This window comes from Pieris brassicae, chromosome 8 (assembly GCF_905147105.1).
Source record: "Pieris brassicae chromosome 8, ilPieBrab1.1, whole genome shotgun sequence".
Classification (NCBI taxonomy): domain Eukaryota; kingdom Metazoa; phylum Arthropoda; class Insecta; order Lepidoptera; family Pieridae; genus Pieris; species Pieris brassicae.
The window spans coordinates 13,623,727-13,651,546 of record NC_059672.1 but is presented as its reverse complement, the minus strand read 5'-3'; the positions used below and the strand labels follow the sequence as shown (position 1 = coordinate 13,651,546).

Sequence of the window (27,820 nt, the reverse complement as noted above, 5' to 3'; positions counted from 1 at the left end):
AAAAACGCCTCTATATGTTTATTATTTCTAGCTACACATCGATCACAGTGACAGACAAACATTCATATTCCTACCTACATTATTCGGATGACATTGGTCCGAAATGATCTTAATGAAAAATTTCATTCAAATGACAGGTTATATTTTTCATTAAAATGTAGTTTACATAATAATCAAAATTCACTCATATTTATGAAACTTCTTTTTCAGTTTAGTTTTGCTAATATATGGCAATGATCAAGTTATTTCTGAACCCACATCACCTGTTGAAAGTATATTACAAAATATATAACTTTCGAGGTAATAACATTTAGAATAATCGAATATCGTGTAAGGACATACAAGAAATAAGTGTATATCTAAAAATATCGTTTCGGAGATCTTGTCGAGAACTGAAGTTTTAGTTTATGTGTTCCTGAAATACAAAAAAAATATATTAATTGAGGGTAGCACAAAATTTGAACGTGTTTAATAAATATAACAGGCAGACATGTATATCAACGGGCAGCTAATAAGAGACCTCTCCCAGGTAATTCTAGTAACAACTCAAGTACTCTTCTCTACATTATAATATGTTCTATTACTTATTTTTGTAAATTGAAATTACGATTATAGGAACGAAATACAAATATTATTTAATTATATGGATAATAGAATTTTATGTAATTCAATCATTCTATTTACTTTAAAAGCATTTAGTATTAGTTTAAAAAAATAACACTTACTTTTTGTTTCTCCTAGTAGGAGAGCCATTATTAGAATGATTCGAGTGGTTAGGACTGTCACTCACTTCCGTCGAACTCCGCACGTCGCCGTCCATCTGAAATTGATAAGGTTGTACATACGACATATTGCAATTAAAACGGGATATATATGGCTTTCAATTATTCGCTTTTGAGTGCTAAATTTATATGTAAAAATAAAAATTGAATTTTTCACTTAAGAAAGTTAAATGAAAGGTTGCAGGAAAACATCTCTAGGTAACTAAACTGTAAGTATATTTTTTAAGTTCCTTCTCTGTGGGGCGTAGGTGCCACGCTAAGGAAAAAGGTTATAATATAGAAACTCTATGGCAGTGTTTTTATTTAAAAAATAAAAAAATATATATATGTACTTTTTTTAGAAGGTTTTATTTCAAGCCATTATTATATCTCACCTGTCCAGCCTTCATTGCATTATACGCGATCTGTAGGATAAGAGTGGTCCATACAACGTGCAGTACGAGAAGCAGACAAAGCAGCGAGTTGAATATATAGTACGCCGGGAACGTTGGTACTAGTTGTGGCGCTCGTACCAGAGTGCTGAAAGTTATAATAATTTTTGTGCACGATTTTCGTCTTATTGAAGAATAAGTTTCATTTGTATTCCAGAAATCACTATGACCGTCAAGAGTTATTTAAAATTAGGTGGATTGCAAAAATAATTTTAACGCTGAACAGTGAATAAGTTCTTATGAGAAACTTTAACAATTTTGCTAATAGAATAATATAAATAGGTATAAAGAGGAAGTGAGTGACAGTCCTAACCGAAAAGTCCGAATCATTCAAAGAATATCTCACTAGTTTTGAATTCAAATTTTGAAATTTTTCAGCCATTAATAATTATTTAAAAAAAAAAAAATTTAGTAGGTACAGTCATAAGTGTAATTTATACGAAGATTCAGACATAAAACAAACGAGTACAAAAAATATTTCTATATCTATTTGAATCAAATCTTCCGACGCAACGTTTTCACAGAAATTACGTTACCATATCAAATTGCATCGTCAGCTGTTTAGGCGTAATAAACAACCCTACATTTGTAATATAAAAGTTACCTCCATATAATGTAGAAGGGGAAAATTCCAACTCTAGTTGAGATCCAAGCGACAATCAGTGCCAGGAACAGGGAATCACACAGCTTCTGGTAACCAGCATATTTCGATGCTTTGACCCCCTAAAAATCATACAAAATGTTTTATTTCTCAACTTGAAACTACTGACTATACACATAAATAATTGCTGTCTCTCTTTAATGGGCAGCTTATGTCTGAGCGTCATGGTCAGCAAGGAAGCATCTGGTGCGAACTATCCGTTTCCATCGTTTTCTGTTCAGTACCTCCCTTATGACAGTGTACAGTTTTGAGGACGGAGAAGGAGGAGGATGAGTCTTTCACGTGATCGGTCCATCTGGTTGGTGGACAGCGACGTGATCTTTTGCCTTCTGTTTTACCAACCACGATCTGAGCAATCGCTCTAAATTATTACAGTACACTCTCTATTAGACTAACTGACTAACATAAAATAACGAGTACGTCGGATGCTTTCGTGCTCGTCCGAGGCACGGGGGTATCGAAACACCACCAATGATCGATGACAATTTTCGTAAAAAATATCACTACTAACTACTAAAAAACACCACTTACTGTAATAGAATAAATTTGTATAGAATTCTATTATCCCAGAATTTCTTACCTCAACAAATATGTCAGCGCAGTCGTGCAATAGCAGCACCAGCGTTCCAATGCGGTGAAGGTTGCAGACCCAGGAGAAGGAGAGCAGAGCGATAGTGGCCAAGTGATGCACGAACATCTGCCAGAAGTCTTTCCGACGCACGTCCCAGAACTGGGAGATAGTCAGCGACCAGTAGAACGCTGACGATATCATGTAGTACCACCAGATGTCATCTGTCAGACCCTAATAATGCAAGGTGGTATTATAATTGACACTGCATAAAAAGGGGAATTTGAATCAAATTTGGATTTCAAGCTATATAGATTTTTATTTTTTTTATTTCACAGATAAAGATGTGATGAAGTTATTTCGTTGCTGTATAATTGTTGAATAAACCAACGATTATATTTTCTTTAAAGTATAACAATTTACAATAACAATCACGACTCTATAGCCACAATCTCACGTAGATTTGCATCGTCAATAAAGGCTATCGTTTTCATGTACAATTCAATGTTTAACTATAGTCGTTTTAATTGTTTATAAATAGTATATATATTAAAACAACTTTGACATATTTGAATAATATTAAATCAGATTGGCCACATATGTCATATACGATCGAAATTCCCATTATCATTCAGGGTCACGGCGTCTCAACGTATGAGTTAAGTTAAAACTTTAAAATGAATGTTTTCGTAAGTTTCAAACTATAAGAGAACAATTAATTTTCTTTCAACAATATAAGTAGGTACGTCTATTGCTTGAGTTGACAGCAATTGATATATTTACTAAATTAGGCGAGGTCAACGTCTTTACGACTGAGCTTAGTCACGCTCTATAGCATTAGTAAAACCTACAGGATATAATTTATTATAAATACAGCTAAATCATAATATATGCCTTGTTCATTAAAACAAAAAAATGAATTTTGCACCGCAAGATCCCTTCGCCGCCATAAAACAAGGGGCAGACACTTTTTTGTCACACCTTTAATTTACATTCTAAGGCATGGTGAGTGGATCAGCTGTCTGGACCAATTAACGCGAAACGGTCACTTTTTCCGGTAATCGAACTCAGCACCTCTGCCATACCACCCCGGCTTCTAAACTCTATAGAAAATCTTAACAGTTAAGAGTAACGTTACTATTGTACAAAATTGATGTACAAAAGCACAAACTGGACGTCAATGACCTCGTCCTCAACTCACTAATTATTTCAAATAAAGGGGTCCCTTATACTTTGAAAACTTTTATAATATCAGACAACGGTTTTCGCAACTGTGTTTATTTTTGTCTGTTAAAAAGTTAAATATACGTTATTAGCTCTTATTTAAGTTTACGTTAATATAATGCGTATCATTAATCTATAGTTAAGGCAAGTGCACATTTAAATATATTTCTTTTTCTATCCACAAACGGTACCTACCGAGTAAATTATTGTAACCAGAAATCTTACAGACTAGCCTAGACTAGACTTAACCACAGATAACTAAAGGTAAATGGTACCATAGATACATGCAGTAATTTTACTTTTGTTCTCTAAAGGTTTTTTTTGATACTGATTAACAGCTATAAAAGGCATCGTAGTATTTTACGAGCAATTCCCGTAAAATGCTATTATTTCGTATGGATAACATTGTTATTGATATTTCACAATCGTTAACCTACTTTAGTATTAGACATTAAACTTATTTATGACCAGTCATTGTTTGTTTTCAGCTAATACAACTTAGGTAACTATGGGCAACGTTTTACCGACAATTGAATACAAACATTTTCAAAGACAATTTTTTGTAGAGATACACCCAACAAATAATAATAAACCAGTGGCGCTACAACGCCAAATAGGCATTGGGCTGAGATTGCATATATTTCTTTAAGCTTTTTTTTTTTTAGATAAAATTGGTATTACAGCCTTATGTGAGTGATACATTTTTCGATGTTTGGGTTTGCATGCGGGTTTCCTCACGATGCTTACCTTAATGAGGGTCGCACGTGCAACACTTCTGCTATGTAAATACAACTGCTGCCAATTGCGCTTTATATAGGGTAAATGAATCGCGGGCTTATCAGAGCCACAATGCCTAATCAGAGCAACAAAAAGGAAACACACTTGCGACAGGGGTTAGGAACATGAGGCTTCGAATAGATAAAAACAATTGTTGCCAAACAAGTCCAATAAATTGAAAACAGTATGTTAAAGAAAATGAACATAGTTTCGAGTCATTTACACTTAGTGGCAAGTGTCTGTTTAAGAATGCTTTACACGCAACAATAGTATCGATGGCACAAAACTTGCTAGAATCTACATTATCGAGCTACAAACAAATACGGCTTGAACTGTCCTAACATTACCTGATAATAGTTCTACCGGAACAAAATTTTAATATTCAAAATTATGAGAATAAGCATCCTCTATAGCATACACATAACAACTAACCAACGGCAGAGGTAACGCGCATAGGCAATCGTAAGAGAAGAAACTTTAAGACGTACTATATGACACATAGGACTCCCTAAGTCTCGAATCGGAATTTTACTCTGGAACCTTTACGGTTCAATAAGTGGATAGATTTTCCATAATCATTTAATATTTAACTGTAAAAATTATTTGTACATCCTAATTGATTAATAGCCTAACGGGCATATTTTATATTTATACTTAATTGAAGATTTCAATAACTAATTAATCGTTTTAAGTAATTACTAGAAGAACGTTCTAATTGGCTTTGTATGAAAGTATCAAAAACCTTGCATTACGAGAAGAAACTAACCTTCAAATTAATGGATGGAAAACGCCGTGTGACCACGAAGTAGTCTGAAGATAGTCTACATTAAAGATAGACAGATAGGATCTTATAGACTGCGACGCCCGACCTTGACGTCGGCGACCAGATCGCACAACTCACTGCTTAGTAAATCTGAAAGCTCTTCTGCTAGCGAAGTGAAAATTGAGTCTTAACTCTTCCAGACACTTAGATATTAATGTCATTATAAAAATATCATATTCTTCTGCCTCTAATAACTGTTAATTTTTTTAGCTGCGGATAACACAACTGTCACTCATAAAAGCTGCGGGAATGGATCTAGGGGTTACTACCAGGCGACCAGGATCGCGTAGTTGAACGATCGTAGTCGCTAAGACTTGAATGCTACCTTAACATATCAACTAATATTATCTTTGTATCGCCAGTATTATAGCTGTAAAACAAACGCTTATTATACTTTAGATTTTTTAATGGTCCAAACATATTTTTTTAAACAGGAACTAGTCATATTTCCCATTATATCAATAATGTATATGTTTAATGTACACTCAAATTACAAGGCAATGCCGTCATGATGCAACTATTTTGCTAATAATTACTAACCTGTATCCAATAGTAACAAAATCGTAAATATAATTACGTAAATAAAACAAAGTTAAACACAATCGACCGAAATCTGTTATCTAAAAGTGGATTTGCTTAGAGATTGGTCGTTAAAAATTCAGTTGCAGTTATAAACGTTCACTAATTATCTCTGTTTAAACTATGATAATAGCTCCCAACTTGGAGTTACATTTGACAATACTCACTCTCACGGTAATTATGAATGGAGCTAAATTTATCCTACGTAAAATCCATTACTAAACACAAAATATTAGAAAAACTATATTATGTACACAAATAAGAATTGTGTAAGATGTTTAGATATTAATCCGTTATATAAATATATTAAAATTAATATGTTCCGCTCATCACGCCCGCTAGGTCTAAGGGCCAGAGTTTTAGAACTGTTCTTTACTTAATATATAGGAACGAGTAACATGCTGCCATCAGCCGACCACCTAATTTAAGTCTACTAGACTCATTCTGATATATATATATATATATATATATATATATATTTATTGCCCTTTTGAATTGGTTGAACGAGCTAATATTACGAATTTTAGACGGTAATTGTTTAAATAATTGCACACCCTCATACTTAATAGACGTCTTCAAATAATTTGTACGCGACTTCGGCAAGATAAGCAAACTCGCTCGACGAGTAGTGCGCGTTGAGAATATTTAAAATATTTTTAATTAAGATTAAGATGCTATTTATAGTACTTGTGTCTTAATTAAAAATATTATAACACATAGTTATTTAATCGCCATAATTTTGGTTACGTGGTAGATTTAATTAGTCTGTTTTAAAAAAGTGTATCTAAATAGTGCTATTAATCATTTTACCTGGCCAAACCCAAGCATTCTCTATCATATTATGCATCTTATTGTCACACCACACATACTTTTTAATGCACTTATTTGCACGACTATAATTGTGTTTCTCCCACACCCAACATACACTAACGTACCTTAAGGTCGGGATAAACACTACCCTATGTACGGTCAGTTGAGCCTCATTTCAAATTTCTTTACTACACATAAACGAATACAACAACCCATTTATTTTATTCCCGGCATTTACTCGTCTTTCAATATGATCATCATACTTTTCAACCGGACTAAACATACAGCCTAAGTACACGAAATTATCCACCTGTTTTACAACTATCAGAATATCTCAAACAGTCTACTACTATTTATACGTCTTAAAACCGTAGATTTTGTTTTTCGTATTTTCACTATATCCCTGTTATCAACTTCTCCACCGAAGACGCAAATATCACTTGTTCGCCAACACATACACATACATACAGAAAATTCAGTAACTGACCCATTTTTAGTTTAATAGCCAACACTCATATGTAACACACCTATAGAAAACCGCTGATTCTGACGTATGACATTTATATTTAAATTAAATAACGCTTTACTCAATCTACGATTAAAATTGTTGTTTATATAAAAATATATTAAGCTTTACACGCGCATGACACAAAAAACACCTTACAAAGTTAATTAGTCCATACTTATAATATAATTTAAAAAACTATATTAACCTGTAATTTTATTTTAATAATGGTATAATATTATGGTATAAGTTATTATATTTTGCAGGCTAAAAATAAGCATTATTATAATAGAGGTCACTGACAGGTCAAGATAACGCCAAGGTAACGCTAGTTTAGGTTAATGTTAGGCAATTACTGAAACAGGCGAAATTGTCTTTAAGCGCAAGGCAAGGTTTTAAACAATATACACGGTAAATTATTTTTAAACGAACTATCTAATACTTTGCCGTAGAATATTTATTCAGCACGGAATAAATAATATCTTCATTTGAAAGAGTGTCTCATGATTAGCCAGTCATACTTCATGGATTATACATATGTGTGTATGTAAATACATTTTGGGACTCGCGATAGCGATAACGACTTTAATATTAAGGCTTTATACAACTCGATCCCAAGGATTAGAAATCAGGGCTATAGATAGCAAAAAAAGCGATACAAGTTTTCTGTGATAATAATCATCATTCAATATTTTTGATTAGAATAAAATAGACTGTTTGCTAGATGAAACCATTATAATGACACTCCAACTGATTCAATAATGGTAGGTGATTTTTCTTAAGCCGGTTGGTCAATTATACACAAAAGTGACAATTTAAACGGTTCGCGTTGGGTTAATACTTTTGTTACTACATACACTTGATTATTAGGTTTAATGACCCGACAAATCAGCTGATTACAAACCAAACCAAGACTTATTTCTATGTAAAAAATAATTGTGCCAAGATTACGTAATGTTTTACATAAAATCACACAGGCAGTGAAGGTCAAATACTTATACTTTTTATTCTTATTCACAAGCGTTTTTCAGATTAAATAGTATTATGCTAGATAACGGCCGTGGCTTTGTTCCCAATATATTAGCAGTTTTTATTCGTCGTGGTGGGTTTTGGAACGATTTTCGGCCAAAGAATGATTGTTTGTAAATACAAAAGGATGATGACCTACTTGTATATGATAAATAATTATTAATAAAACTGGCACAGAAATATGTATGATCAATGCAGTGCAGATTCCAGAAAGAACGTCAATTTCCTGACACTAGTTTGTCTAAATGCATAATAAAAAATGAAAATAAACACGTATTCAATATTTCACGAACAAGCGTCACCATCATTAACATCTCCATAAGTACCGGAATATTTTCAACCGATTTAAAATAATATTTTAAATTCCACGTGTTTAATTTTGTTAAATAAGGAAATATTGATTAAACAAAAATTATGAAACATTACATACTAAGTATAACAGCACAAAAATATGTTTAGTGAAGCCGCACACTGCATTTAGCGTTATTGCAAAAACCTACCCAGCATTCATTACCGATCAGTATTGCACGCAAGGACTTCTTGCAATTGTTTCTAAACAAATACGAAATAAAAACGCGTGTGACGTTTTTCCTTCGCGCCTGTTATTATCACTTTCTGTTTGACATTTCACGCTTTATAACCTAACAATTACGTGTCCTCTCATAAACAACTATGCGGTCAAGGTCGAAAACCTAATGGTAAAAACCACTTTTACCTTTATATAATACATAATTAATTTATTATGTATTAACTATAAAAATTACTTTAAATGTTATAGTTATAATAACACTCATCTATAACTAATCAAATAATTTTAAATGTAAGTAAACTAATCAAAATGAGCGCGAACAGCCTTGTGTTCCATAAAACGTCATGGATTTTGACGTTGTTAGTCATAGTTCGGTCTCGACTCTGAATCTTAAATCTCCTGTCTTCCAATCAATATACAAATAGATATATAAAGTTCCCTTCGCAATTATACTTGAACCTCAGTCAATATAAAAAATAGTCACACAGCTTGTCTTTATCAATGAACTGACCTGATGCGGATATCCAATATAGCACTGATCAATATCCCACAGCCACTCTTTATCCCAAAGGATATAAACTCCGAAGCTGAAGTTAACCACATAGAAGGTGACTTTCCAGGCATTTTCGCAGAACTTAGTTAGAGTAGAGGGTTTATCCTGGCTCCTCCGCAGACGCCACCACCTCTCCACTTGACGCTCCGTCAAATCTAGCTGCTTCGCTAACGCACATAACTGAAAAACATATTCCTAACTTAAAGAAATCATTTTTATTTCCATCTACTGCATTTTAATTAAAAGTAAGAACATAATGCTTTAAACTATAAACATCAAAGTAGGCAAAATATTTTTTATTATCAGTGAAAACAGTTTACGACATCGTTTAGAACAATATACCGGTTATATTGACCAAAATTGAAGATCCCGGCGGGTAAAACTATTAGGTACTTATAACAACGTCATCGGCTGTTACGACCATATGAGTAGTCCCTTCGATGTCGTTATAACAGATTTGGACACATCAATAAGCAACGTGTTTTATGCACTTATATGATAATATAGTTTTTAAAAATCAAAGGTTAAATAAAAATGATTATAATAATTTTAACAAAAAATTATGTAATACATCTACACTAAGGAGGTAGTATTTACTTAAATTAGTATTACTTATTTATATAAAGATGTCTTTAACAAAGCCCCAAGTCTCATACATACATACGTATTTGAAACTTGCTTTGTTGACTTAGATATTCCTCCAAAGGGAAGAAGTGCATCCACTTTAGTGCAAGGGCACTGTAATGTTCTTTTAACAACAATATTTTATTCAGTTTATCTAAATACAGAACTAAATGAAAAATCGAGAACCAATGACAGGCCATTACTAAAAATAATAAAAGTACTAGTAGAACTTTAATAGGTTTTCGGGGGCTTAAAAAACACGTGTTTATCATGTGATAATATTATAATTTCAAGTAACCTGTATTAGATTGATAAAAATACCATGTGAATGGCACGAAAATTGCACAATACTAAATAATAAGAATATATTAACGACTCACATTTTAGAATTACGATTCTCATGTTTGAATAATATATACATATAATAATAATTAATGAAACCTGTATGTGGTGGGAATTATAACATTAGTTATATTTTCACTAATTTATTTTGGTTTTGATAAGTAATTTATACATTATAAAATAGCCAACCCTACTTTGAATCTTAACGATGCGTAAATAGCATAAGTACTATATGACATAAAAACAAGTGAAAAATGATACCTATTATTTCCTAAATCATTTATATATTATAATAATATTAATATATATAATATATTTTTTTATCTTCAAGTACGAATGTTTTATGTAGAATACTATAGACTTACAAATGGAAGTTTTTTTTTATTGAATTTTCAATCTCGTTCACACACACTATTAATTTCTTATTGTTTTTCTTAAAATCATTCTGTGTATAAATATACATATGAAATTAATTTTCTTGACTGATTTATACATATAGCCAAGCTATAATAAAAGAGTGCAAAAAATACTGACAAAGAATACAAGGATGCATCATGTATGTTGAGTATTACAATATTTAAGAAAATCAAGGTTCATAAACTTTCATATTTAATTTTACAAAAATGATATTGACAGAAATTCCTTAAAGATAATGATACCTTGAATTCTTGACCTTTATTAATAATATAGATAACCCATGCTGACACCAAGTTTATATAAAATAAATATTAGTATAGGGCTTAAATATATTAATATTTGTAATATTTATTTAGGAATGCACATTATTCATCACTTGTAAGAAGAAATGATTACTTTAAATTTAAATAAGCATATATATTTTTTGGTACTTCTTTATATATTTTTAATATTAACAGAATTTTATCACAGAAAGAGAAATAAAGACCCAACCTCTACATCTTAATTTAAAGTCTACTAGCCGCATTCATCATAGCATATCTCAAGATATGCTAGATAATTACTTTGAAAAAAATTCTGTATAAATAAATGCAAGTATGCCATTACCAATATATATAACAAGGCAGGTTAGACAAATTAAATTCAATTACACTAAATAACATATTGATATGAATATAATGAAATTATATATTATGGAATATAGGACATACACAACATCATGTGTGAAAAAATATATATCAATCTTGCACACATTAATAATACTAAAGAATATAAAAATATAATGTTTTGACTTATTTATTGTATGACTTTATTTTAGAATTTTTATAAATAATAAGTTAAGCTGTTAGAAGATGAATTGTTCTTACTTGTTTGTGGTTACGAGGTCCTGATCTATAAGCTGCCTCTAGTTTAGGATTTTCAGGTGCTCTTCTTGGTCTTATATCTTTGATACCAAGGTATTTACCAAATGGAGCATACAATATCCTGAAAAACTGCATGTATTATATATTTCTTAAATTTAATAATTGATTTTGAAAGTAACAATTGAAAGATCAAAAAATATTTAATTAAAATGTATGTCTAAGTATTTACATACAGAAATATGAAATACATATAACATATTTATATTTTAATGTAGGTAATAGTAAATTAATTATCTTATCATGTGGTTCAAAGAACATTATCTCAATAATATCATGATATGCATTATCAAACAAGTTTTATTCTCAGGAAGAAAAATTTGGCAATTTTTACCTATTTAAATGATAAAATATATATATATAAGGCTTGTAACTTGAAATTTTTTATTAATATATAATTTTTGCCGGTCAATTATAGTGTAACATTTAAAATATTATGTGCTAACAATAATACACTTTTTACCTAGGTGCTGTATTATTATAGCTAAGGAAATAAATGTCTTCAACAATTTTAATTGCAAGGAAATGAAATTATGAATTATTGTCGAGCAGGCTTTCAAATACATTACTAAATGTACACACATTCACATAATGAATACAATTGCATGACTACAAAGAATCGAAAAATAATATGGGACATATAGTATTGACATTCTAATCCTTTTACGGAAACCTAAGAAATGCAAACGTTTTTCGATTAAAAACTAATGCGATGGTATAAGATTCGAAAATTTAACGCCCCCGACTAGGAGTCAATTACAACAAGTAACTTGGTGAGTAATACATAACTTTCGGTACTCACCTATCTAGCACATAACGGAGACTTATAAAAACGAGTGCTAACGGTATAGGAAAGAAGACATGCCGGTGATCCGTATATATTACAAGCTTTTCCGGCCCGGGCGCGATGTCAGACCATGTTGTGTTAGGCGGTAACCAAATATATTCACTCCAAAACGTATTTAATAAGGACTGCAACATAATTTTTACTAATAAAACTATTCACAGTACCGTCAATAGCTAGCAAAACTAAAATTTAACTAAAAATAACCATTAAATTAATTTTTGTTATGCCCGCGGACCACTAACTCGTATGATTGACGAAGCGCGGCGACAGGGACAGGTCAGAGTTGCCAACGTTTTAACTTTTCAATTTACAAATTACAATACATTTAAAAGGATAGCACACAAAAATGATTTTATCTATAACAAGCTTCAACAATCTGCAGAATTCAAAAGAGATTAATTCGAATGTACCATTTTTTATACATCTTTATGAATTACGATAGCAGATTTATGCCAATAATCATTGTATCAGGCAACAACAAAACCTTTTTTATCGGTTTGAATATTTGTAAACCCGAAGAAGGTTTACCATTCAACGTGTATTTTCATGTATACTGAATAATTAAAACACCGAGACGAGAGATATGCTTCATGTATTGTCTTTGTCTTAGTTCAAATTTATTTCTTTTCTTCTTTAATTCTTAGTTCTACTAAACTACAAAATGTTAGCTAAATATATATTTTTTAATTTACTTACTGGCAACTTTGTACGTTGTAGTATAGTTGTATTATAGATAAATTTTAAATATGTAGTATTGTATTTTACTGAATATAGGTTTTTCTAATAAAATCATAATGGATTAAGTCATTCCTGAGATTACTTCAAATTTTGCAAATGTAATGTATGCTTAAAATCGGAAATAAAGTCAAACAATAGCATCAAATCTCTTTATTTCTCTTTTATAACATACATAAGTTATATTGTGCATATCAAGCTCAGTCACACCAACAAGTAACAATAGCCACTGTATCATGAAGATAGTCTTTTAAGTCAATATAATATGTAACAGAATCCAATACAACAAAAACAATTATTAATGTCCATTTAATGTGGGGCATGTAGCCATTTTGGTAAAAGTCACCAGCGTTGTAGTTATACAAGTAAAAAATTATTATGTTATTATTATGTTATTTTAATTACACAAGCCAGGACAACACAGGTTGAATTAAGTAACCTATATAACTAATAAATCATGTAATTTTTTTTTCATAGTATTTCTTTTAAATAAAAGTGTTACTAATACTGAGAAGTCATAGAAAAAGTATGAAGTTAAACATATATACCAAATTAAAATGCAATGAAATTCAATTTATATATAATACAATACACATATTCGGGCACCAACAGACAGCAACGGTTTAAAGACTAATATTATTAAATGGGTATCATTCATACATCCGTATTTTATGATTATCATAATAAAGGCACAAACACCTTAACACTTCTTATTGATATTTATTTAATGTGATAAAGCGTAAAAAGTACGCATTTAGACAAATGAGAGTAAAAACTCCTAAAAATTAAATAAAAACAACAGCAAAAATAATTTCTTCTACAATCTATACTATAAAAAGAAAACAAATATCAAATATAAACATACAAACTAACGATTTTGTTCTTTTCTGTGAATTTTTACTTAAAATTCTAAAAATGATGTAAGGAATCAATTTTGCGACTCAAATATAAATATAATATCGAATTAACAATACTTTTACTGTAAACTTTACACTCGAAGCCTCCTACACCTGACAAAAATATCACCAGGTCAAAAATAGCTGGTTTGTTAACTGTGGTGGTTGGCGTTCGAGACCACGACTGTGTCTTAATTACAGATTTAAAAATTGGTCTATTATTAAGAACCATTAAATTATTTTTTTCTAATACAACCGTAATTGTCCTATAACATTACCTATCTAGATAAAAACTATGAAAGCGTCTTTGGGTGATTTTAGCATTGCCTACTTAACTATAAAGTGCTAAATACTCTATTGATATGGATTTTTGGTACTAATTTTATAAGGCTTTACATCCAAATTATAAAATATTTTAATCATAGACAACAGCCAATAAGATTAAGGGTTAACAAATAAGTTTCTTAAAAAAACATTGTCAATGTTCATACAATATTTGATATATGAATTAATCAAGCAAAATATGAACCTGTGTAGCTAAAAAAATAAACGAATTAAAAATTGTGGAAACCAGCAATTTTTTTTTTCATTCAATATATATTATTTATACATATTTAATTTCATATCAAAAATAATTGTAATTGTTCAATATCCAATACAGTACGCATTGTCTAAATTTTCTCTTTCTCTGATATTCTCTTCTATGTAAAGTATGTGGGTGTGTGTTGTTGGTGTTTAAGTTGTAGCCCTTTAAAAAAACATCACCACAAAATACATAACCACCTGATAAATCAGTCGTCATGATTATTTAATACATACGAAATCAATAAAGGAAAACAAGCTATACAATTCCAACTACACAGATTTATATAGTTTTTTTAAATTAATGATAACAAAATGACGGCCGTGATATAATCATGCATTATAAATTGGAAAAATTTCAATCAATTACGAATTTTAGATAAAGCCACATGAAAGACTGTTAACAAGGTCGACCATCATTTTTATCAGTAATGAAAGAAGCCTAAAATTACAATGTCAATTGAGAACTCTTCATTCATTTTTATCAAAGTGCTACATTAGAATAATATAAGTGTTATTTTTATTGATTTAAACATCTACTGATTGGTATAATATCCATAAGAAAAACCATACAAAATAAACACCATAACAAAAAGTTAATTAATTTAAGTCATCTTAAACTATTACAACGTAAATAATATATGAATTTGGTTATTAGCATTTATTTAAATACAGGGTTTGTTTCTTTGGTTTCAGTTATCATTACAACCTGCTAGGCATGCCTATGAATTAATGAAATCACTCTTTGTATAAATTAAAATATTTCCATTTAAGCAATGCCAATACACTTAAAAGAAGAAGTATCACTTGTATCTGGTCCCAGATATAAATGCTGCTTATTATATAATATTTGGCAATTATTATTTATCTCAATTTGTTAGGCAAACAAGCATTTAGCTTAAAAATAAAAACAGTACAATCTTAACTAAAGGAACAATCTTGCAGCCTCTTCAGTAAATTAGCAAGCAAAAAATTTATCCATATCCTAAAATAAGTAATACAACAATAACAACAGATTCGTTAATTACAAATATTGACTTCACATCCTGTGATTTACTTGTCTCTGAAAAAAAAAAGTTACCTTTACATATATTTTTATTACATTACATTATTTTTATATCCGAGTCATCCCCTGAACTTGTAATAATTAACCAATAATATTATATTTATATATAAGTCTATAGTCTTATATAAAACTTTACAGATTTCGCGCTGGATGACTTTGTCAAGAACGTATTGCGTTTTGACATATTAGTCATTTTTCGCGCTGATAATCATAGACAAATGTGAAATATTTTTCTTTAAAATTTAAAATCTATGGTTCACAGTATTGAACCATACCAAAGTATTATTAATATGTTGCTTAGTAAACTTTGAATAAAATTATACTAAATTTACTTTAGGGAAGAGATTATTACTAATATTTATTAAGAAAAAAAAAACATATTTACTTTTTATTATTGACCCTATTCGGCGTGCTGTGGTTGGATTGAGGTGAACTATCGCTTACATCTGAACTGGAACTGCGAATATCACCTTCCATCTGAAATGTAAAGAAGTTCTCTTACTTATAAACGCCACTTCATTTCAAAATATTTGTTCTGTATGTAACGGTAAGGTATCAAGGTAAACTACAGTTTTACATTTAACTTTCTTTTTGCTGTAAATTTATATGGAATATCCGATCACAAGCATAGTTCTTGCTGAAAAGGAGGTCTCAACAAATAGTTACTAAAATAATCAGCCATGTGTGCCTTCTCTATATATTTTGGTTAAAGAAATTAGTTACTTGTAAGTAGTTTTACCAACTAAGAACCGTTTTAGTACAATGTGATGTTATGAATATTTAAGAATTACCAACAATCATATGTATAAACAAATCTATAGGCCATTTGTCAATGGAGGCCAATTTGATGTAGTTAATTACAAACAATAAACAATTCCTTTTAGTTTGTTTAGCTTGGTTTTTGGCAGACCCATCCCAAATTTGCCATTGATAGACTAAGATAAGATCACTAACTTATCTATCACTGTGTGTAATATGCTTAAAAAGCTGGTAATTTTTAAAAATACTAAAATAAGTCAACATTATGTTCTAATATAATTGATGTATATGTGTGTATCATTTATGATGTTATATTTTCTTGTATATTTTATGCATACACACTACACATTGTTTTCCAACTAAAATTAGTTTATGAGGAATATGCTGTATTTGCAATATTAACATAAACTATACAAATTAAAACTATAACCCTCTTATTCATAAAAGTTAAATTAATTCTATTTTGTCTCTTTCTGTCTATGTGTATTTATGATGTAATGAAAAGGGACAGATGAGTGATTCAGTTCAAACAGTGTAATTAGTCTGATTAACATTTAATGAAAAAGTCAGGTACTTTAATGATATATAAATTAGTATAAGTAGTTTTGATGATAAAATGTTTATTATTGAAATATATAAATATATTTCTTAAGCAAATAAGAATCTCCTTACAACGCTCCTCTAAAAACACGATAGAAATATTAAAAAGACAGGTTTAAATTTGTTTTTTCAAAATCCTTTACGCAAACGTGTAACACAAGCTAAAAAATAAAATTACTTGCAAAATTGCAGAGTAAGCATGCTGTCATCGTGGTATAGAAAAGCTTACCTTGCCAGCGTTGATAGCTTTGTAGGCAACTTGTAGTATCAGCCAAGTCCATACCATATGTAGACAAAGCAACAGACATAGTAGAGAGTTGAAGATATAGTACGCTGCAAACATCGGTAGAAGCATGGGAGCGCGGATCGATGTACTGAAATTTAGTATTGTCTTTTAACTATGGGAGTCAATTTTTTAATTAAACCAGTAAAAAAACTTAAAAATAAAAAAGTTTAGAAACAGCATATCAGGCAAAATCCAATAATACTAATAATAATATTACTGATTACAAGATTTATCTCAGAAATATATAGTTACATGTTTCATGTAAATTCTTAATATTCACAATCTCATGTGGCAGTATCCTTTTTTTTCATAAACAAAATAATTTCAATGCATCTGCCCACGATTTTGTTGCTAATACAAACTTGAAAAAAATGCGTAAAATTTTGGTATGAAAGCATTTGATCGAATTAGAGCATGAGCATAATACGTCGAAGTTCAGCTTCGAATAAGTCTTTACTATATGTCAGTCGAAAACTCCGTAGTTTTTTTTTATCTGTATCGTGATCATTTGTTTTTGTAATAGGATATCTTCCGTCCTTCATCTTCCTTTATTAGGTTTTAGGCATTACGGTTACCTCACAATGTTTTCCGTCATGGTACGACAGCCGGGGTTCAAACCTCAGGAATGAATTGCGCACTAAAGGCCAGTCAAACCCTACTTAGGTCGCATAACAATAATGAATTTGAAAAGCACATAACAGCAGTAAGGCCCATGACAAAAAAACTTCCCATTTCCTTTTAGGGCGTTTCTTGGTTACAATGTCATACACAATTCTATTATGATTTCAATACGCACCTCCAAATAATGAAGAATGGATAGATACCAAGCCTGGTAACAATCCAGAGGACGGTGAAAATTGTAAATATGACGTCGCAAAACTTTTGATAGTTTGCATACTTCGCTGCTTTAGCCGCCTGAAATTTTAATAAAATGTAATTTAACTAAAATATATATTGGAAAGTTTTGTTTAATAGTGATCATACTAGAAGTATTAAATTAACTGGTTTTAAAGAACTTTAAGAAGTTCACTTTTGGCACTGTTGTTGCCTGGTTAATTCGGTGATAAAATAGGTGTTTATTTTATTTCGACAAATTTTGGTTCCTGATTAGCATCACCGTCAAATTAATATTAATACAATATATTTTTTTATTGGTACACTACAGAAGTTACGCGATAACATCCAGGCTTATTGTTTGCCAAAAAAAAAATTAATAATAGTTCTTATTTAGAATTTAGCCTTGGAACTACAAAAACTTCCTATAAATTTTAGAACATTACCACCTTCCTAATTATATATTTTTAACAACAAATTTAACATCAATTCGAGATCAAAAACCCAATTAATTTGTACCGTTTTTGATAACGAACTTTATTAAGGAAATTCCGGCCAATGGCGATTACAATATTTTGCGGCAATACCTCTAAAAATATGTCAGCGCAGTCGTGCAATAGCAGCACCAGCGTGCCAATGCGATGAAGGTTGCAGACCCAGGAGAAGGAGAGCAGAGCGATAGTGGCCAAGTGATGCACGAACATCTGCCAGAAGTCTTTCCGACGCACGTCCCAGAACTGGGAGAATGTCAGCGACCAGTAGAACGCTGACGATATCATATAGTACCACCAGATATCGCTTGTTACACCCTGAAATTAATTAAATAAAGAATAACAATACTGTAAATCAATTCGACATTTCGCATGATTTTCTGAAACTGATACACAACCAGAGTTCAGTCGAAGGAGCCTTTGCTACTCCACGAAAACCATAACTTAGTATTAATTTAAAACGATGCACACAAATCTATATCTATTAAGGCCGTTAGATCAAGATGAATCTTCATTATAAGGATTAGTAGTCCATAGACCACAATTTTAGTTTGTAATTTCTAAGTGACAGCTTCTTTGTGAGTATAAAGAACTCAGCATTGTTTTAAAACCAATATACTTACCTATACCGTTTTATTTCACAATATACTTATTGTACAATTATTCCTATACGATAAATTATTACAAAATTTATACCAACTGACCTGATGTGGATACCCAATATAACACTGGTCTATATCCCACAACCATTCCTTATCCCAAAGTATGAAGACCCCATAAGAAAAGCTGTAGAGGTAGAAGATACACCTCCACGCATTTTCGCAAAACTTGACGAGTGTAGATGGTTTGTCCTGACTTCTTCGCAGGCGCCACCATCTCTCCACCTGACGCTCCGTCATATCTAGATGCTTCGCTAGTGCACATATCTGTGGAAGACATTGTACTTTGGGGAAAAATTGATAGTATCTGTTTTAATCAAATTGAATGATGGGTTCATAATGGTATAATTTTACAATTTAATATGTTTATTGAACCAACATAAAATATAAAAAATAAAAAGCAAAAAGGCAAATAAGCAAGTTTTATAACGAGTGCAGTGTGTTAGAGTGAAGTTTTCGAATACCGCATTTATTATATTTTACATATTTAAAACTGTCTCTATGTTTATTATGGCCTATGCTTTTCATTTTACATTATTGTTAAATGTTATTTCCTACACTACACGTTTTTTTAACGCCAATAACAGATATTTATACCCGAAGCTCAAAAAGTGTCAATTCTTATTAGCAGCAATATCTAATTCGTAATAAAAATAGCAAAGAAATCTTTGAATCACAAGACTGATATCCCTTATCACAAAAATCGTTCAAGGTTCACACGTGTTACATAGAGTCATAATTTGGGCCAAACGATTAGCTTATCAGCATAGACCGATTATCGCTATACATTCTATAAAGATATGAAATTGCAAACAATTACAGCAAAGAAGAAAAAAATAAAGTCTACTATTTGGTTCAAGAAGAGGTGGATGAGTTAGTTTAATGCAAGTTAAATATATGAAAGATACAAATCTTATTTAAAATACCATAGCGGTATTATCGTGATGTCGTAACCATCTCGATTTTAAAAGATAAGGTGTATGAACCTTACAAAATGTATTTCTCAAATTGTATAACTATAGGGAAATCGATTTACTAGATATAATTTAAGATAGCAAAAACCACCAAAACCTTATTAACTTTGTCTACTTGTCTCTGTGCTTTGAAAAATCTAGCTCTCAGTAGTATTGTCTTTTGTTAAAATAGCTTTTACGCATTAAGAAAAATACTTTTTGAACAGATTAAAGGTATATATCTATGCAGCTGTGATACTTTTGACATTTAACACCTTTCGTCTTCAGTCACCGTGACCACGCACGCTGAAAAGTACGCGAAACGTCGGATTTTTTTTTAAAATTTAGAATTATGTAAATAACTATAAGTTTTAATAATAATATATAGCTTTAATCCGTTCAAAAAGTTTTTTCTTAGCTCTCAGTATTTTCGAAGCCAATAACAAGAAATTATAAATAACTTCCAAGAGCTTTAGGTTTATTGCCATAAATTCCCTAAATTATTGAAAGACGAATCCAACGCAAAATCACAACGTTGTTTTTGGGCGCGGTAAATTGTGTGCTTACGAAAGTAGGTCGAAAGCCAAGGTATGTTTGTGATAATTGGTTGTAGACGGGCATTGTGTTCAACGCCGATTTTACAGGTTTCAATAACACTGCTAATTAAAACTAATTTGTTAGCTTTGAGTATTTCTAATGTTTAATGTTACATGCAGAGTATTGAACAGACTACTTTAATGCCGAATTCCATTCGTTGTAAAATTCTAAAACATTAAAAATCTTGGTTTTAGATTAGAAATATATTCTCTCTGACTTCAACAAAGCACTGAAAACCCATTGTCATTGATTAATTAAATTTGCGTTTATATTTTAACAAATGTAAACATAACCGTGGAGGATATTATTCAATACCATTTCATTTATTTATGAGATTGGATATTAAAGAAAACTGAATCGCGAGATAACCAATTTGAGACGGCTGCGACAGACCGCGCCATCGCCATATAAATAATTTATTCATTTAAATATTTATATTAAATTAATTTTAATCACATGTTGATATCTGGCGTTCGAGATAAATTTTTAAGACACTTCGTGCCGCCCAAAACCACTTTATGGAACCAGCTGTCATTCTAGGTATTTATGAGCCGTGACATAGGAGCCTTCAAGAGAAGAGCATACCATTACCTTAAAGACCATCACGTGTCCACGAGCGGCAGTAAGCACTTAATTCTAACCAAGTCTACTGTTAACTTGTATTTATTGTCGATGTCATTCATATACTTTTATATGCACTGGTAATGATTCCAATCGCAGCGCTGTAACAGTAACGATAAGTTGACCGTCACATTGTCACCTGGTCACCTCCACGTGATCTGTCGCATTGTTATCAATATTATGCTGATCACAGCTTGTATTAACACAAAAATTTATATTTTTTGAATTGAATGGTTTCCTTTACTGCCATATTCTCGACTAATTTTACTATATGGATATACTACGTCGCACTATAACTATTCTTAATAATATTGCATTTTGGTGGTTTGTGGTGGCTCATGGGTAGGATGATCACCTTATATTAAGTGACACCGCCACCCATGGACGCTCACAGGTGCGTTAGCGGCGTTTGAAAAATTGGAACGCTCTGTTCTTGAAGGATCTTAGTCGAATTGGTTCGACGATACTTCAGTGAGCAGCTGGGCACATAGCGCAGTTTTACATATATTTATATTTTTTGATTGACTGTTGTGTAAAAAATGTGACTTTTATTTAAAAATCTTTTATGTGTGTTTTCTAATAGGATTAAGCCTTCTGGGCCTGAAACACGTCGACTTTTGTGTCTAAGGTATGCCGGTTTCCTCGCGAGTTTTCCCTTCACGGTCTGTTCTGTTCTAAGCTAGTGTGTTTAAGTTTGATGATATAGATACACTTTTTATGTTCTAATATTACTGATGTGTGTAAAATTTGTTTTTATGTTTCTCACTTTTTGCATCAACACATGTCGTTTATAGAACTTATTAAATAAGTAAATTAATCTATATAAGTACAAATAATGCAGAGATATAGATGGATAAAAAACCATATATAGGTCAGCGGCCTGTTGTTGCCACTCCAATTGGCTTCTTACATACAATTCGTATACAAAGTCTGATTCCCATTACTACAAATTGCTTGACGCCAGCTACTAACCAAAATTTCATTCCCAAGTAATCGCGTTTTATCAGTTATATACGGTTTGGAATAAGTTCGTCGGTATAATAATTTATATACCGCCGGCATCAAATAAACTTTTCATGTATACACGTAATGAAGAAAATTTTAATATCTGTTATATCTGAGTTTAAGCAAACTGTCGTCATAAAATTATTATTTCATTGCTATAAACGATGTAAAAAAATTTAATAGACCAGAATTGGCGATCGTAAATCTTATCTCTCATTTAGTACGCCCAATGTCTAATTTAAACTAAAAAGAGGCCAGGGTTAAGCGTGAACTAATATTTAATGACATAGTATGTTTGTATGTATGTATTTGAAATTTTAAAATATTTTTCAAGCTAAGTGCAGCATCCAAATATTAGCCGTTGACTAGCTCAGTGGTGTTTATTAAGGCGGTAATAATATTCTATAACCTACTTAGAACTACTCCATTCATACATATATAAATTAAAATGAATCGCAAAATATGTTGCTAAGCTCAAAATTCAAAGACCGCTTATCCGATTCAAGTTGTTTTTATTTATCAGTTGCGCTCTGTAGAAGGTGTTCATGAAGAGATAAATTTAGGAAATATGTTCAGCTAGTAACAAATAAAATACTGTTTTGTTCTTAGTCGTGTCGCTTGTACAATGTTATTAATACCTAAATGAAATAATCTAAATGAAAATCACGCGATAAGGTAACGCGTAGGAGCTACGTATCGTTGCAATTTCGAATATTTCTTTAATTTCAGTTAACATACGCAGATGGTAATAAAAAAATAGTTGCATGTATCTACTACTTCCGCCTAATTAAACAATTAGACTTTTTTATTTATGCAAATAAGTAAGCCAAATGGTGACAAAAGGGATCACCCGTGTATGCAGCAAGATAAGCAATTGTATCGTTTTCTTGTGCAGCAATTTAATCACGTGCTCGAAACTCCAACATTCAAATTCCAAAATTTGTAACCAGACAGCGTCTAATGATAACGTGTTATTAATATAAACATCAGTTTATCGTTAACCTAATGATTAATTAATTATTAAAAACATAATTAATAGAATTAGTAATACGTTGAAATCCAGCAATTACTAATTTGATAGTAAGTGACTTTATAATGAACAGCATTTCGTAAAATATAGATCGATCCGTGGCTCTAATATATAGTATATCTGAGTTCTATCCTAAACAATTGAAGCAATGATCATTATAATCAATACAGTTGACATCACTTGACTGGTTTTATTTAGATGACAATAGTACTATTTTCGTGGTCAATTGTGATACACAATTTTTGGTCAAGGAGAATGCAAGAAAGAAAGATGTCAGACGTAGCAATTCGAGCAATAAATCGTATGTACAGTATGATTAAAATATGGTATATTGTAGGCTATGAGTACAAATTACATGTTGTAAAACACACAATAATCGAGTGATGCAGAGTTGGGCAGTTCTTGTCTATTATACTCTCTTGATTTGAGGACTGGCAGTACCTACATGTAAATTTAGAAGAATTTTATTTTTATAGATTTTCTTATTGAAGTTCAAAAGTGTACAATGTTCTGTAATTCAGGCATTCTGAGTTACAACTTGGGTCATGGTTAAATCATAGAAATATTAATTAAAACTGCGACAAATAAGTGCATAAAAGCCATAGTAGCCATAAGTCTAAATAAAGACTCATTTTAGAATCCCATATATTAGCGTGGATGTATCGCTTGGCCTCTAAAAAGTGTCTTTATGGTTTATGGTTACTAGGAGGCCGTGGTCATCTCGATTTCTGCTAACCTTCATCGATAGACAATGACAATTTATATATATTTAAACTTGTATATCATTCACGGAAAATCTTAGGCAATATTTAGTTTTAACACATTTGATAAGAAAAGGATTGTATTATTGTACATGTTAAAGGGAGATTTTTCATTATAAATCCTAAAATACCCATTCCAATGGAGTATGAAGAAAATATTACTTAATTTTCAGTTTCTTCTCTTCATAAATACCGCAATATTATAAAATTATAGATTTTCGACAATAGGGCGTAAATCTGTCTTTATGCGTCTTAATAAATGTTTCTATCTAAATCCCGTCATCGTTATTAGCTAACAATATAAAGTATAGGGATCCCTTCGATATTTTTTAATATAATCAATGAATATAGATTTCTTCATAAGAGCCTTAATAGAAGAATGTGAATTTTTAAGTAGTTTTATGGGGGTAAAATAATGACAACGAAAAAAGATACTGAACAAATTCACGAATTGTATAAATCATTAATTTCTGCAATATGTATAATTATTGAACAGTATCACTTCCATGAGATAAGAGCTTTGCTGGCGTGCGCCGCGTATGTAAACTAATAGGTTTACTATGCTCTACTAGTAGTGCGTAGCCAGGGCCGGTTGGTAGTAATTAACTGTTAAGCGAATGATAAGTACGTAAAGGAAAACGTTACTAGTAGTTTTGCGTATACAATCATATCTATATTTAAATATGTACAGGCATTGCAAACCGAATACAGAATAACGACGTCGTTATAAAAAAGGTAGCGAAATCGCCAGTAAAACAATAGTTTTTTAACCAATATTACATTTTATCATATATTACATAATACAGATTTTACTGTAAATCTATTGTATTAGAAGCCTCCCTAAGAAACAGTATGAATAATAGAAGTATGCAAGTTCCATACTACCAAATTCATACTTCCCATCTTAATATACTTCAGGGACTTAAGCAAAATAAATAATTAAAAGTTGTACATATGCAGCATAAGCAGTTGAAAAATTAAGAAAAAGCTTTTAAAAGTATGAATCATGCAAATTACCTGTTCCCTGCTGAAAAACTGCTGGAAAGAAAGGAAGCCACAGTTAGAAGTTAAATAAGCCACAACAAACCCACAAAGTTATTTTCAAAAATCATATTTATTATTCATTAAGTTTGATATCACTGTGTGTATGTTATAAAAATAATCAATACAGATTATATATTTTTGTGTAAACTACTAAGTAAAAGAAGACATAAATAAAACGTCTTTAGGAAATATAAACATTAATTAAACTTCTTTAGTGTTTATCTCCATTAAAGAAGTTTTAAATATTTCGTTTTTGATCTATGAATAATGAAAATCAACCAATAAAAACAGTGACATAAAATACAGCTGTAAGCTTTTATCATAAATAGGTGGTCACTTTTTAGGTACATAACTAAAGTTATTCTTAATATTTTGAATAGTTTATATAGTATTTAACCATTTAGAATTAAATAGAGTTTAAACCTAAGATGAAAACACAATAATTGATAATGCACTTACCTGCTTATGTTTAATTTTAGAACATTCCTGATATGCTGCTTCTAGTTTGGGGATGATGGGAGCCTTTTTTGATCTTGTGTTCTTTATACCTAATGATTTGCCAAATGGTGCAAACCAATAGCTGCAACAAATATATTATTTATGTGCATTTCATATTGATTGATTATTATTATTACTGTTATATATTTAAAAGAATTAACCTTATATGAAACAGGAAACAGCATAGATTTTGGGGTATAATTCAGAATAGAGACTGTGCAAAGTATGACCCTTATAAAACTGAACCAAATGTCTCAACTGTAAAGCCTTAGTCTGATTTACTGATAATTTTTATTTATAAGATACAAAAATATGTTTACATTTAAAAATATAAAATCATTCATTACATGTATTATATATTATACTTTAATTAATATTATAAATATACAGTAAATTTGTAAATATGAATCAAACTTTTGGAGTACCACTTTAATAAACTGAATATTATAATATAATATTTTACTATAAGATAACATATCACTTATAATTAATCTATAATTGATAAAAAAATATGAGTCACAGATGAACGGTTACATATAGATGACATAGTTACGATAAATATTTGGCCTTACTTTTCTATGAGGTGGCGCAGTGCGATAAGCACAAAAGCTAAAGGTATAGGGTACAGAAGATGCCTGTGATCATTATAAACCACAACCTTATCAGGTCCCGGTTTAATGTCCTCCCAAGTAGTATTTGGCGGCAGCCAAACATCTTCATTCCAAAAGGTATCTAATAAATACCGCAACATTATCACTACTACTTGAAAAATAACTTAATTACTAAATGACTGACACTTCACTGTTACATATATAATAAATTAATAATGCTTTCAGTATATATTTTTTATCACTAAATAAAAAATAATTAGTGTATACAGAATACCAATTGACGATTTAGTAAGAATCAACGGCATTACGGCCTTACATCGACTAATAAACTAGCTATTTAAACTATGTATATATTATATATATACAAAGGCACAATAGTATAACATTTAGCACACATGAATATTATCAGACCACAGATATCTATCTATCATTCGGCACTCTGCCCAACTTGATAGTTGATGTTTGGGTTTTGACACACTGACGAACACAGACAAGGTCTTGAGACAAATTAGCTTTTGTAAGGACGCTTTGTCACGTGATCATTTACGTTAAAAACGAATTTTTTAATTCGTTAAGAGTTAGTGGGTTACGTAAATTTTGTAAATAGCTTAATTGTATTTTATTTTTATGTTATATTTAGTTAGAACTTGGCCATGCATGGGCTGTAAATAAATAAATTGTAAGATGAATGTTGGAAAATAATCAATTGTTATATCTTGTTATTATTAAAGACCCAAGTAAGAGGAGGCGTCGTTATTAAAAAAAAATATTATTCATCAGGATTCCGTTAGAAAAAAGGATTAACATGTACCTTTTCTATTATGGCTTTAGTCCCTATTCTTATTATAGGTAAACCTTATATGGTTTAATATTATAATAATTTGTGTGGAGAAGAAGAAAACCGTCGTGCGACGATACGTCGTCTACATACACTAGCGTTAAGGCATCTTAACTAAGCCCCCTTGAGCTTGAGGCAAAGTCACTTTTTATAGAACATCACTTACTAACGCCAAACGCATTTGTGAAAACGTGATAAAGCATGAGCTAATTACATGCTCATACTTTTGGGGGTGATTTACTACAAGAAAACATTTATTTCGTTCTGTATTTGTTGAAATCAAGCATAGTTTAAATTGGTTATCATTTGACGTCTATCTAAAAACTGAATTCTTAAAAAGAATAGTCGTATAGGATTGGCAAAATAAATTGCTAATGTCTTAGAAATATAATGTCTGTTATTCGCTATTATAATATCAACCAAAATCTAAGAACAATTATTTTAGTTTTAAGAATTAAAACCATCAAGCATCATCATGATTTTACAATCTTCAAGCAATAAAGGACACGAGTCACGACTGTTGATTGGGTACA

At 30.8% G+C, this 27,820-nt stretch overlaps 2 protein-coding genes across 4 annotated transcripts; both read right to left on the bottom strand.

Moving 5' to 3' along the window:
* Nucleotides 1–3: 3 nt before the first annotated feature.
* On the bottom strand, nt 4–12,702 carry LOC123713837 (ceramide synthase 5-like). The gene is made up of 8 exons (XM_045667720.1): nt 12,377–12,702; nt 11,521–11,638; nt 9,230–9,451; nt 2,455–2,676; nt 1,818–1,936; nt 1,157–1,301; nt 726–820; nt 4–415 (listed from the first exon to the last, which is right to left on the bottom strand). The coding sequence occupies exons 1-8, from the start codon at nt 12,553–12,555 to the stop codon at nt 406–408; spliced, it is 1,110 nt and encodes a 369-aa protein (XP_045523676.1). The 5' UTR covers nt 12,556–12,702; the 3' UTR covers nt 4–405.
* Nucleotides 12,703–13,293: 591 nt separating this feature from the next.
* On the bottom strand, nt 13,294–26,819 carry LOC123713188 (ceramide synthase 5-like). 3 transcript variants are annotated; one of them, XM_045666740.1, is made up of 9 exons: nt 26,411–26,819; nt 25,800–25,920; nt 25,314–25,334; nt 19,375–19,596; nt 18,767–18,988; nt 18,142–18,260; nt 17,289–17,433; nt 16,086–16,177; nt 13,294–15,697 (listed from the first exon to the last, which is right to left on the bottom strand). In XM_045666740.1, exons 1-9 carry the CDS (start codon nt 26,587–26,589, stop codon nt 15,688–15,690), a joined length of 1,131 nt encoding a protein of 376 aa, XP_045522696.1. In that variant the 5' UTR covers nt 26,590–26,819; the 3' UTR covers nt 13,294–15,687. The 3 variants fall into 3 exon arrangements, with proteins under 3 accessions (XP_045522696.1, XP_045522697.1, XP_045522698.1); XM_045666741.1 differs by having other exon boundaries at nt 25,314–25,331; XM_045666742.1 differs by lacking the exon at nt 25,314–25,334 and having other exon boundaries at nt 26,411–26,818.
* Nucleotides 26,820–27,820: the final 1,001 nt, after the last annotated feature.

Excerpts from the sequence above, each read along its gene's own strand:
- LOC123713837 (XM_045667720.1), bottom strand. The coding sequence starts at position 12,555 with ATGTTGCAGTCCTTATTAAATACGTTTTGGAGTGAATATATTTGGTTA. Across the intron at positions 11,639-12,376 it reads CTCCGTTATGTGCTAGATAG|GATATTGTATGCTCCATTTG; the intron begins GTGAGTACCGAA and ends GCAGTTTTTCAG. Across the intron at positions 821-1,156 it reads ATGCAATGAAGGCTGGACAG|ATGGACGGCGACGTGCGGAG; the intron begins GTGAGATATAAT and ends TATCAATTTCAG.
- LOC123713188 (XM_045666740.1), bottom strand. The coding sequence starts at position 26,589 with ATGTTGCGGTATTTATTAGATACCTTTTGGAATGAAGATGTTTGGCTG. Across the intron at positions 25,335-25,799 it reads CTAAAATTAAACATAAGCAG|CAGTTTTTCAGCAGGGAACA; the intron begins GTAAGTGCATTA and ends CTTTCTTTCCAG. Across the intron at positions 17,434-18,141 it reads CCATTCTTCATTATTTGGAG|TACATCGATCCGCGCTCCCA; the intron begins GTGCGTATTGAA and ends ACTAAATTTCAG.